The sequence below is a fragment of the Rhinopithecus bieti genome, unplaced genomic scaffold, assembly GCF_001698545.2.
Source record: "Rhinopithecus bieti isolate Rb0 unplaced genomic scaffold, ASM169854v2 scaffold_8690, whole genome shotgun sequence".
Lineage (NCBI taxonomy): Eukaryota > Metazoa > Chordata > Mammalia > Primates > Cercopithecidae > Rhinopithecus > Rhinopithecus bieti.
This window is the reverse complement of record NW_016805815.1, coordinates 292871-305743: the sequence shown is the minus strand read 5'-3', so window position 1 is coordinate 305743 and position 12873 is coordinate 292871. Positions and strand designations below refer to the sequence as shown.

The following is a 12873-nucleotide window of genomic DNA, read 5'->3' as shown; positions in this document are numbered from 1 at the left end:
CCTCCCAAGTAGCTGGGACTACAGGCGCCCGCCACCTTGCCCGGCTAGTTTTTCGTATTTTTAGTAGAGACGGGGTTTCACTGTTAGCCAGGATGGTCTCGATCTCCTGACCTCGTGATCTGCCCGTCTCGGCCTCCCAAAGTGCTGGGATTACAGGCTTGAGCCACCGCGCCCGGCTGAGCAGATGGTTTTAACTCCATCAACTGCCTCAACAAAGCCACATGCTGCGTCACATGCCAATGCTTTTCCCTGCGAACGCGGGACGGGCAGGGCTGACGACTCTCCATCTACTCCCTGCTTGCATTGCAGCCGTGGCCATCCTCTGTTGTGCCACCTCCTCTCTCTGCCTCCAACTCCTCGGTGTCCAGGGCGTAGCATTCGTACTCCGGGGCACCAACCAGGTCCGGGTCATCTTCCACCTCCTCGCCCGACAGGTAACTCTTGAGGGAGCTGTCCTGCTCCAGGCGGGGCTTGGCTCTCTTCCTTCCCTTTTTCATCTGCGGTGTCAGCTCAGCCACCTGCCCCTGCCACACAAGCCCCCTGAGCCCTTTATCCTTCCTCCTTTTGTACTCCATAATCTGCTTGCTGAGCGCCTCATGATTGATACCACACACGCTGGAGCTCATGGCCGGCTCTGTGGTACCGCAGGGTTGCGGGGCATCGGCGTCCCTGGGAAGGGAGAAGAGGAGCCTTCACACCAAGCACAAACCGAGCCCCCAATCCACAGTGTCATCGCCACAACACAACAGCACATCACACTTCCTACATCTACTCGCCTGAGAACCCTCCCAACGTCTGTCTGAGGGTAACTGGAGACAGGAGTGAAGGAAGGTGGGCTGTGGTTTCAGCGTTCTCCAGCGTCAGAAGCATTTGGCCAGCACAGTCTAGGGGCACCATCCTGTATGCAATAAATGCATTTACGCCGGGCACGGTGGCTCACATCTGTAATCCCAGCACTTTGGGAGGCTGAGGTGGGCGGATCACGAGGTCAGGAGTTCAAGACCTGCCTGGCCAACATAGTGAAACCCGTCTCCACTAAAAATACAAAAATTAGCTGGGCGTGGTAGCAGGCACCTGTAGTCCCAGCTATTCGGAGGCTGAGGCAGGAGAATCGCCTGAACCCAAGAGGCAGAGGTTGCACTGAGCCAAGATCACGCCACTGCACTCCAGCCTGGGCAACAGACTGAGACTCTGTCTCAAGAAAAAAAAAAAAATGCATTTCCAACTGTTTTCTCTAAGCATGGCCAGGGCCTCGGGCCAGTTAAACTAGCAGAATTACAGGTGAGGTCTATCAGATCTGCCACTCATTAGCCTTCATGAAGAATCTATTCTTGGTGAACAGCACCTAACCAAGGAAATGTCACACCCCTGTATCCTCCAAGGCTCCACTCTGGAAAGTCTCCAAACCCTGGGCTCAGCTCCCTGACCGGCCATCCCCACACTGCCCCTTGCTGACCCAATCAAGCCAGGCCTGCTACAGCATGGAGCTTTGCTTCCAGCTCGGATGCACCTGGCAGGCTGGTTAAACCTAACTCTGGCTGGTGCCCAGGCGATGTTGACGCTGCTGTCTAAGGCCCACAGGCAAGGCCTGCTCTAGCAGCTGCATGCTTGCAACGGGGCCCTCCACAAACACCCCAGTACCTGGAGGCTCTGTCAGGCACTACAGGTTTGGAAAAGATGTATATGTGTGTGCACATGCACAGGCCAAACTTCTGTGCCCCCAACCTGCTCTCCCAAGCCCCGCCTCCCTCTACTCCCCTCCTCACACACGACTGACCCATCTGTGATGTTTACTGCTTCCTGTCAGCTTCCCCTAATGAAAGGCAGGTTCCAAAGACCGCTGCATCCTAAATGCTAGACCAGGGCTTGGCATACAGTGGGCACTCAGTAACAACGTGTTGAATGAATGAAGAGGACAAGAGGCCCTCTCCTCACTGGAGGAGTTATAGCAGACACCTCTGGTGGCCCCTGAGGCCCCCACTGTGTAAACATGGCCAGGCCACAGCACAGGTCTATGAATATGGGCTGCTGGCCCTGGGGGCAAGTGCCACGGGGTCCATGCAGGCTACTAGGGATGTGGAGCTGTGCAGCTGCTGTGGAAAACGGCGATTCCACACCCAGGAATCTACCCCAGGGAATCAAAACATATGTCCACATGCATCACCTGAAATCATTTTGTACAAAGTCGTCTCTTTCATCCCGGGGTCCAAAGTCTGCGACTGCCAGTAACTTATCAAGCTGCAGAGGAACACAGACCAGTCAGCCACGTCCCCACCCCATACTTACAGCTGGGCTCCATGGAACACCAGTGTTGTTCACTGCAGAGCTTTTGATCAGACTGTGCACAGTTTCTTCTATTGATTCTTCCCAAATGCGAGGATCTGTTCAGTAGCCTGTGCTTTCTTTTACATAACACATTTTCTCGGATAACAAAGTGAGGCTTTTTAAAAACTACATTTTAGACTTGTAAATGTTAGTCAAATTTATGAAGAAACCAGTTAAGCATTAGTTGAATTAAATAACTAACCATTATCTGGTTTCCAAGGTAGTTTTGCAAAATGCTTCAGTTTTGCCACAGAATTTGTGTGCTTGGGGGGACAAAAGCCTCCCAGCAAGACAAGGTAAAAGATGATGGGGACAGTCACGAAGCCGGGAGCCTAAACTACAAGAGAAAACTGCTCCTCAGCCAGGCTCATGGGATGCCATCCACACCATAGCAATGGCCCACAAGCCCTGCTGGACACTGCATTCCACCCGAACCCTGGCCTGCCTGTCCCCTGCCTCTGGGGGTGTCCTCATTCTGCTCCAAGCACAGCATGCACCCTTCCCTGTCCAGTGACTATTCTGGAAGTGAACCCGCAACACCTGATGGGACCTCCCTCCCAGAGACAGGAGCCTGGGGTGCTGAGCTCAGAGAGACTGGCACGTCCTCCCCAGGGAACGCCTTGCTGATGCCCTCGCAGCACTGTCCTCGATCCCTTGCAGCAGGGACTGTAACCTCACTCCTTCACTTCTTCTGCTAGCAAGGGAAACCACATATCTGTCAAGCTTACTCCTTGTACAAAGTTTTTAGTGTTACCTATACACTGATTAACAAAAACCAAAAATGTCAAACTGGATCTTTTTCTTCTGGGGATCCAAATACTGTCTGGCCCTATACTGAATAACAGTTACCTATAATACTGCAAACGCTATTCGCTGAGTTTTGACTGAGTTTTTGAAGGTATAATACACCTTACTAACTACCAGATAACCACCACCCAGGGAAGTATATATTTATGTGTTTTTAATTTTTATAGCTAACCCATCTCTAAAGCAAATGATAAAAGCACTTACAGTTACAGGACAGACCTAAGTCTCATAAGCCCCGATGGTGTGAAACGAGAGTGGACTGATCCATGTCGAGAGGTGGGAGGGAGAGACAGGCGTGGGAGGGAAACCATGGCCGTGTCGAATTTATACCCTAGTTAGAGCTACAGTGATAAGCATTAAAAAATTAAAACCAGAAAGAGCAATTACCTCTGGGGACCTGGGCTGGGAACAGAGGCACGGGAGCAAGGGAAAGCCTTTTCATTTGCACCCTTCTTTCATGACTTTTCATTTGTTCCCTTCTCAGTGGTTTCTTCTTCTTTTTTTTTTTTTTTTTTGACATGGAGTCTCTCACTCTGTCACCCAGGCTGGAGTGCAGTGGTACGATCTTGACTCACTGCAACCTCCGCCTCCCCAGTTCAACCGATTCTTCTGCCTCAGCCTCCCAAGTAGCTGAGACTACTTGGGAGTAGTTGTCACGTGTCACGATGACCGGCTCATTTTTTTGTATTTTTGGTAGAGACGGGGTTTCGCCATATTGGCCAGGCTAGTCTCAAACTCCTGACCTCGTGATCCACCTGCCTCGGCCTCCCAAAGTGCTGAGATTACAGGCTTGAGCCACTGCGTCCCGCCTCTTCTCTTTTTTAACTGTGCATTCTCTTTTCAGGATTTAAAATTTAAATTTAAAATTTTATTCATATAAGCACTTATGTTATAAAAAGTTAATTATTACCTGGCCCCAGTGGCTCACACCTATAAATCCCACCACTTTGGGAGGCCGAGGCAGAAGGATCACTTCAGGCCAGGAGTTCAAGACTAGCCTCCATGGACAATACAGCAAGACCCTGTCTCCAATAAAAAAAATAAAAATTTTAAATTTTTAAAGTTTTTTTGAAACCTTACCTCAGCGAGAGCTGCACTTTTCTTGTCTTGAACAAACACTATAGGTGGCACATTCCTCAGGGTCTGCTGGGACATCAAAAGGTGCCTGGGAGAGAGAATGCACAGAGCCCCACAGCTGAGCCGCGATGCTCAGGGGAGGCGCGCGGTGCTGAACACAAGATTCAAGATGTCACTGAGAGGCAGGAGTGAGATTCACTGTATTACTCAAAAATGAAAACGCCAGCCCAGAAGAGTCATCTTTAGCCAACTACCACATCAGAAAAGGGACGCATTCTCAATGCAGCTTGTGAGATCTGTATACATCACCCGATCTGAACTCATCACCATGGCCTTGGGCTCCAGTGTCTGTGCACCAACAGCCTGTCCTCCCAGGCTCAGTGGACACGCCCTGGCACGACACGACCCTCAGGTTCCCAGGTATTAGACACAGAAGTGATATCTGTATCACGCACATTACGTAATACAGACCTAAGGCCAATGTAGGCACGGCACATATAACCAGTGAAAGCTGTGACCACAGATCTTTGGTACACAGCTATGGAAAACCTTGACCCTAAATCTTGGGTGACCCACAGGAGTTGGGAAGAGCGACATCCGGCTCAACTGAATTTTCTGATACCTAAAAATCAGAAAACAATGCTGTCTCAACACTCGTCAATAATCTGCATTTTCTTGGTTTTGTTAAAACAGTAAGAAATGAAATGAACGTTCTCTGATAGGCAGTTTCACAGAGCCCCCTTGGGCATCATCATGCATGGTAATGATGCAGGGAAGCCAGGCAGGGTGCCTGGAACAAAGCCCACAGATGGCCACCTTGTCTACGTCTGTCCCCACCCTAAACATGGGGCATGATGAGAAGGGAGGCAGAAAGGAGAAAGTCCAGTTCTGAGAGAGCTGGTCAGTGAGCTGGATTTCTGCATTTTTTAAAACTGAGGAGGAAACTGAATAATTTATTATCACCCAGCTCAGCAATTCCCAAAATTGTTGGTCCCAGGATCCTTTACAGTCTTAAAAATTATTGAAGATCCCAAAGAGCGTTTGCTTATGTGGGTTCTACCTACAAATATTTACTGTACTAGGGTTCTGCCTACCAATATTTACTATACTAGAAACTAAAACTGAGATATCTAACAGCTATGTCCTTTTAAAGTCGCTTAAAAACCCACTAAATGCTTACATAGACATTTTAACAAAACAAAAGTATATATTCCTCCCACAAAATCAATGAGAAGCATGGCATTGTTTACCTATTTGCACATTCTCCAAAGCCAGCTTCACGGAAGACAGCTGGGATCTCATTGCTGCTTCTGCACTCTGTCCCTCCTCTTGCTGAAATATAAGAAGAGCCAGCACAGTAGCTCATGCCTGTAATCTCAGCACTTTAGGAAGCTCAGGCCAGAGGATCGCTTAAGCCCAGGAGTTGGAGACCAGCCTAGGCAACATAGGGAGACCCTATCTCTACAAAAAATACAAAATGAGCCAAGCATGGTGGCATGCACCTGTGCTTCCCGCTGTATGGGAGGCTGAGGCAGGAAGATCGCTTGAGCCCGGGAGGTTGAGGCTGCAGTGAGCCAAGACTGTGACCCTGCACTCCAACCTGGAGACAGAATGAGATCCTGTCTCGAGAAAAGCAAAAAAATAAAAAAAAAAAAATCAGGCCTCCCAGATGTGTGTTGGGAAAGAGAGAATTTAACAGCTCTGAGAAAAGTATGGATCTTCTTTGTCACAAAAATTCAACAAAAGTACTTTATTAAAGGTCAGTTGTTCCAGCCTGGCCAACATACTGAAACCTCTTCTCTACTAAAAACACAAAGATTAGCTGGGCATGGTGGTGGGCATCTGTAATCCCAGCTACTCAGGAGGCTAAGGCATGAGAATCGCTTGAACCCAGGAGGCAGAGGTTGTAGTGAGCCACTATCACTCCACTGCCCTCCAGCCTGGGCAACACAGCAAGACTCCATCTCAAATAAATAAATATATAAACAGCTGCAATGAGGAATCTGAAACCACAGTAACGAACCCGTCGCACTCTGCTACATTAAAGCTCACCGTCGGGCTCACACTGTGAATCGACCTCTCTACATACGGTTTTGTAACCTCATGCACTGGTCATTTGGAAAACAACAGTTCACCTAGTTATGCAGATGTTGAAAGCGTTGATGCGGTTTACCACACGACAGCATGTTTGTTAAGGTCGGTGGCTGCCATCTCATCAGAAGAGTCTCAAGTACCTAGGCGTTGTCAGGCTCACAGTGGTGAATACAAGTTTCCTAAAATTCTGATTTTCACTTGAAAGCTTAAATTTTATCACTGGCAACAGATATGGTCCGTTGTTGGCTCTGGAGTGGTAGGTTCACTCACTCATTTCTGAAAGAATGTCTGACAGACACCCAAACCTGAATGGTCTGGTCACTATGCTTTTCTGTTCAGCACTCTCCAGACAGCAGGTCATTTACATTTACTTCCTATTACAAAAAATATTAAAAAGACACGCTCAAGGATCAAGATTTAATACAATTAATAATTTTTTACAAACTGTCTCAGATTTTAATTTTTCTTTGAGAAACAGGGTCTTGCTCCACTGTCCAGGCTGGAAAGCAGGTACTTTATCGCGGCTCACTGGAACCTCTACCTCCTGGGCTCCAGTGATCCTCCTGCCACCACAAATTCCTGGGGTGACAGGAATCCAGGGGATACTTCCCACCTCAGCCTCCCGAGTAGGTGGGACTACATGTGTGTGCTGCCACTGTGCCTGGTTAATTTTTTAATTTTTTGTAGAAACGGGGTCTCGCCATCTTGCCCAAACTGGTCCTGAACTCCTGGCCTTAAGGGATCCTCCCACCTCGGCATCCCGAGCTGCAGGGATTACAGGTGAGAGGCACCATGTCGAGTCTCATCTGGGATATTCTTAAGTAAAAGTGACGTCGTCTTTTACTCTAGGCTTGTGGCATGGCGCCCCACAGCCCTGGCTGGCAGCATGGCACCAGCAGTCTTCCCTCACGGTTCCTGCATCCTCAGTGCAAATGTCAACACAGCAGGAGAGGTGAAATAACGTCTTACCCTAATGAACTCCCTGACAGGATCTCCAGATCCCTAGGATCCTGGCACACTTCGAGAAATGCTAACCTACATTATGGCTTAAATGAGAAAGGAAATTATACAATGAACTTCAAGAAACTGCTTCCAAAATTTTCTTTAAAAGAAAAAATACTCAATGAAAAGTTAAAGTCCACCTACAAGAGAAACAGCTGAGACACTGAGGGTGTGAGCAAAAAGCAAGTACATTCAGAAAGCAAAGGTCGTCACCTCATGGACGCAGCACTTCTCTGCAGGACAGCCTCCATGTGTGCGTTCTGCTCGGCAGAGAGCGTTGTCTTCCAGTACACTCGGCAGACTGAGAAGTCTGGAGTCAGGGAAACCTGAGACCCCACCCCCCACAGGTCAGTCTTTAGTTTACATGGGTTTTCAAGACAAACAACATCCAGGAGATGAAAACCACAGCTGCGGACGCCCCTCCCACCCAAGTCAGGGCTCTGGCAGGTTGCCGGAGGCCACCACCTGCTGCCTCACACGCCCCCAGGTGAAGCAGGGCCCCAGAACCCAAAACCTCTCGCCCCTCTTCACCAGGTCCTGCAAACCAAACCACTTGGTTTGCAGAAACAAACCAGAATCCTGACCCCACGCTTGCCTCACAGCCACTTGCCCTGAGACGCTAATCAAAAATGCTTGATGCTGCCATTTCTCCTCACAACTCAGAGTGGGCCAGAGGAAGTCATCTCCTGTACCTCTGTATTGAGGTACAGGCAGATGCATCCTCCTCCCAAGGCAGGCTTAGACCTTCTACTGACAACATGCCAGGTGCTGTTTGGTCACAGGACTCCCACCTTCCAGTGAGACATCTGCCTCTGCACAGCGGACACCCACCATCTGTCTTCAGGGCTCCAATGACCAGACTGAGTATCATTTCTGCAACCCAGAACTAAGACTTTGTAAGTGCTAAAGTGGCTTTTTTTTTTTTTTGAGACGGAGTGTCGCTCTGTCGCCCAGGCTGGAGTGCAGTGGCACAATCTCGGCTCACAGCAACCTCCGCATCCCGGGTTCAAGCCTCAGCCTCCCGAGTAACTGGGACTACAGGCACCCGCCACCACCCCCGGCTAATTTTTGTATTCTTAGTAGAGACGGGGTTTTACCGTGTTAGCCAGGATGGTCTCGATCTCCTGACCTCATGATCCACCCGCCTCAGCCTCCCAAAGTGCTGGGATTACAGGCGTGAGCCACCGCGCCCAGCCTAAAGCGTCTTTTTTTAATTGTCAGGCAAGACTGGGCCAGGTAAAGTGAGTGCCAGGCCTGCTGTCTCAACCCATTTCTTCTCTTTGGCCACGTAGCCTACCTTGGAGAGCTCCACGCTAAGGTCATGCAGCTCCTGACTCACTTCGGGGGTGCACAGCAGGTCTGTCAGTGCCTTATAGAGGAGACCGTTCAGGGCCCTCACGCGCACGTGGTCTTCCTTCCTGGTTTTCTTTGAGGTGGTCCTCACGAGGAATTCCAACTTGGATGGTTTGTAAGTCTCCATCAAGAAGAAGAGCACGCCCCAAGGGCAGCATTACAACTCCAAACTCACCAACTAACACAGCAGGGCTGGGGAGGGCTGGACGGGCAGCCTCTCAGCTGGATAAGCAGCTATCACTCTTAGCTGCCTCAGCTTTCATTAAGATACAGTTTGATAAACCGGGATCCTTTTAGTTTTTACCTGGTAACCCTCCAAGATTAAAAGTACTGCAAGTAAATATTTTCTCAAAAAAAGTTTTTGTTGAGATATAATTCACATACCATAAAGTTCACCCTGCCAAAGGGAATAATTCAGTAATTTTAGTATAAGTGATGTATTTATTTTCAGAATGGGAGTCATATATTGCATAAACTTTTATGGTACACACACACTAAAAACTAAATGGATATTACCATATTATAATTTGATAAAAGATATGACTTTCCAGAGAACATTAATGTCGGTACATTTTTTTTTGGAAGAGGTAAAAACTCCATGTTGCCAATGGCATCCAGTTGCGTCCACATAGACACTGTCCCCTCCAATACAGAAACGGAAAGACCTCCAGGTAAGAATTTTCCCAACTTTTGGCCAGGCGCGGTGGCTCAAGCCTGTAGTCCCAGCACTTTGGGAGGCCGAGACGGGCGGATCACGAGGTCAGGAGATCGGGACCATCCTGGCTAACACAGTGAAACCCCGTCTCTACTAAAAAATGCAAAAAACTAGCCGGGCGAGGTGGCGGGCGCCTGTGGTCCCAGCTACTCAGGAGGCTGAGGCAGGAGAATGGCGTGAACCCGGGAGGCGGAGCTTGCAGTGAGCTGAGATCCAGCCATTGCACTCCAGCCTGGGTGACACAGCCAAGAAGAAAAAAAAAAGAATTTTCCCAACTTTTAAACCCTCACTCCCATCAAGATTATAAAGTGGCTCATGGCTTATACTCACCAAGTGAGAGCCCAAGGCAGGACCGTCATACCAAAACTTTTTTCTTTGGGGAGAAAATAAGCATTATGTTAGTGATGCCAAAGTCAAAAAGTTACATAAGCGAATTTAAGAGGTTATGATACCATCACTGTTTGTAAGGGGCTAAACTTAGACGTTACGTTACCGGCCATCTTAAAAAATTTCAGTATTTAATTGATAACAACATGGGTTGTGGGGAAGAGGCTGAAGATGGTTTTAATTCAACCTCATATTTTTACCTAAATTCTACTTCTAGTCCCAAGGTTTGAGAGAAAGACACCTACCAAACTGCACAGAAACACTACACTCTAATTGATAAAGATGTTTCCCATGAAAGTTCAGGTAAAGGATTCGGATGCTGTCACAGGCATAGACTGAGACTGAACAATTAAGCAAATGAATGGTGGGAGCCACGCTCACTACTGGAGTGGGACTTACAGGTAAGCAAGGAGGGGAGGCTAGAATGATCCACACAGTACGCTCTGGAGTTGGAGACAGATGGTTATACACAGAAATGTTTACAGGTGCATATTTACACGAGGGTGAACAGGAACACATACATCCTTTCGTCAGATGAGATGGCCTAAAGACAGACACCCCAGAAGCAACGAACACACCCAGCACCCATGGTTTCTAATCTCTCTCTCCAATAAAAGGAACGAGGGCTCCTTGGAGAAATGGCTGATTTCAGGGCTGCAGTAGGAAACACACAAGATGAGCCTGGAGCATCTTGTAGTGCCAGAAAGCAGGAAAGTGTTTAACACACACAAAAACCCAGCAAAATGCCATAATGACAAGGGTATGGTAACAGGACATAGGAGCTTAGAGAGCTGCTAAGGGCCAGAGCTGGAAACATTTGAACAAAACTAAGTAACACAGGATTATAACCCATGAGTTCTTGGGGATATGAATGAACTAATAAACGGGGTGAAGAGACACATCCTCTGTGCAGAATGCAAATCACTTAGGACAAAATTCCCCACTCCTTAGGCGTGGGCTGCACACAGCAACTTTCTCCTAGAGTACAGTAAGGAAAGGGGGCAAAAAGAGTAACTTTACAGTAAAGAAACCTGGCAAGCACCTCACGCAGGGGATCACGGCCAACGTGGACCCTGGATACGGTGCGATGAGAATGGCCTTTACCTCTAGTCTTCCTCCCCAAAATCCATAATCCACATCTAAGCATTAAAAAAACAGGCACATTCCAACAGAGGGGCATCCTGCAAAGCACCTGACCAGTACCCCTCCAAACTGGCACAGCCATCAAAAACAGGGACAGTCTGGGACACTACTCCAGCCTAAGGAAACAAGACAATTCAATGTAACGTGGACCTTGGGTGGGGACCTGGGACAGGAAGGGACGGCAGGCAGAACCGAGGAAAAGTGAATAAAGTACGGGCTTCAGTTAGCAACAACCTATCAATATCGGCTCTTTAACTGGAGAAGCTAAAGTCCGACGTTAATACAGGGGGAGCTGGGTGCCAGGACACAGGATCTCGGCACTACGTTTGCAATTTTTCTGCAGGGTCTAAAACTGTCTTAAAAGTAGTGTATTAAAGTAGAAAACATACACCCATCTACCATACTTAGAAGAACTAAAAGCAGCGTGAAAAATCATTATATTTTATTGTACTTATTTTCATCATTTAAAATACTAATTATCATGACAAGCTTTAGTCTTCAAATTAACTCCACACAGAAAGTCAACATTAGCAACGAAATTCTTATATTTTTTCATTTTTCCTCATTTCCTGAAACTAATCTCCTGAAAAATACGTCCGGTGACAAGAATCAAAATAAACACACATTGTCACTTTGCTTTTTTAACCCGACACACGTCCACGAACAGAAAAACTGCGAATGTTGACAGTGAGAGCTGAACTGCTGCAAACCCCAGGAGTCAGGAACTGGCGACCGAAGCCGCGTGGGCGCAAGAACGCGGGTGGGCGGACACCGCAACCCGGCGACACCGCCCCCCAGGGAACACCGCGCCCGATGACACCGCCCCCCGCCGCATTACTTGGTTTTCGAGGCAAATTTCTTGAGCCAGTTCTTGCAGGAGACAGCAGAGCCGTGCACTTCCCGCGCGCAGCCCGGAAGGAGCGCAGTATCGCGGCTACGGAGCAGGCCCCGGAGCCCCGCGCGGGAGCCCCACAGCCCGCCGGCCGCAGCCCACATGGCGCGGCGCGACGACCCGGCGCAACCAGGGAGTCAACGGGCGCAGGCGCGGAGCGACGACAGACGCGAGGCTGGCGGCGTGTGGGCGGGGCGACGGCGCTGAGCGCAAGGACGACATACGCCGGGCAGGCGGCGTGTGGGCGGGGCGATGGTGCAGGGCAGGGTGAGGACAGACGCGAAGTAGACGGCGTGTGGGCGGGGCCACGACCCGGGGCGGGGCGAAGACTGGGTACATGGCGGGCGGGGCTACGACGGCGGAGGGGCGAAGGCCGGAGGCGGACGGTAGGTGAGCGGGGCGAAGACCGGAGGCGGGCAGCAGGTGGGCGGGGCGAAGACGGACGCGAGGGGGGCGGTGAATGGGCGGGGCGAAGACGGACGCGAGGTGGGCGGTGAATGGGCGGGACGAAGACGGATGCGAGGTGGGCGGTGGGTGGGCAGGGCGAAGGCTGAAGCGAGAAGGACAGCGTGACGTGGGCGGATTACCGGAGCTGAGGCGGGCGGCGTGTGGGGCGTTAAAGACAACCCCAGGTGGGCAGTATGCTGGCGGGGACGGCGTGGGGCGGGGCGACAAGTGCTAGACCGGAACAGGGGGGGGCGGAAAGTGGGCGGGGCGCGAGGCGGGGCAGGCGGGGCCGGCGGGAGCAGGGCGTGGGGAGGCCACATGGGCGGTGCGGAGGGTGTGCGCCGCGGGGAAACGCGGGAACCGCTCGGTTGCCTGGCACTGCGGAGCTAGGGAACGCGTTTTGTTTAAATGCTGGGAACTGACGTAGTCGGGTTCGCTGCACAAAGCAACGAAGGCATCGAAGCGTGGAGACCTGGGCAGGGCCGCTGTCGGCGGGAGGCTGCGAGGTGTCCCTCTGTTTCCGCCACTGGGCCCTCCTGGTCTTTGCTCCTGCGCCGCCTCCTCCCGGGCACCCAGAGAAAAACCCCAGATTGGGCGTCCTCCCCAGAAGTGGTTTTGCCCCGTCCGCTTC

General features: G+C 50.2%; 1 protein-coding gene across 1 annotated transcript; it reads right to left on the bottom strand.

The window, feature by feature from the left end:
- Positions 1 to 102: 102 nt before the first annotated feature.
- RBFA (ribosome binding factor A) lies at positions 103 to 12037 on the bottom strand. The gene is made up of 7 exons (XM_017873811.1): positions 11742 to 12037; positions 9704 to 9746; positions 8603 to 8779; positions 7519 to 7631; positions 4213 to 4297; positions 2165 to 2238; positions 103 to 669 (listed from the first exon to the last, which is right to left on the bottom strand). The coding sequence occupies exons 1-7, from the start codon at positions 11897 to 11899 to the stop codon at positions 288 to 290; spliced, it is 1032 nt and encodes a 343-aa protein (XP_017729300.1). The 5' UTR covers positions 11900 to 12037; the 3' UTR covers positions 103 to 287.
- Positions 12038 to 12873: the final 836 nt, after the last annotated feature.

Excerpts from the sequence above, each read along its gene's own strand:
- RBFA (XM_017873811.1), bottom strand. The coding sequence starts at position 11,899 with ATGTGGGCTGCGGCCGGCGGGCTGTGGGGCTCCCGCGCGGGGCTCCGG. Across the intron at positions 8,780-9,703 it reads CTGCCTTGGGCTCTCACTTG|ACTTACAAACCATCCAAGTT; the intron begins GTGAGTATAAGC and ends TTCTTGATGGAG. Across the intron at positions 4,298-7,518 it reads AGAAGTGCTGCGTCCATGAG|GCACCTTTTGATGTCCCAGC; the intron begins GTGACGACCTTT and ends TCTCTCTCCCAG.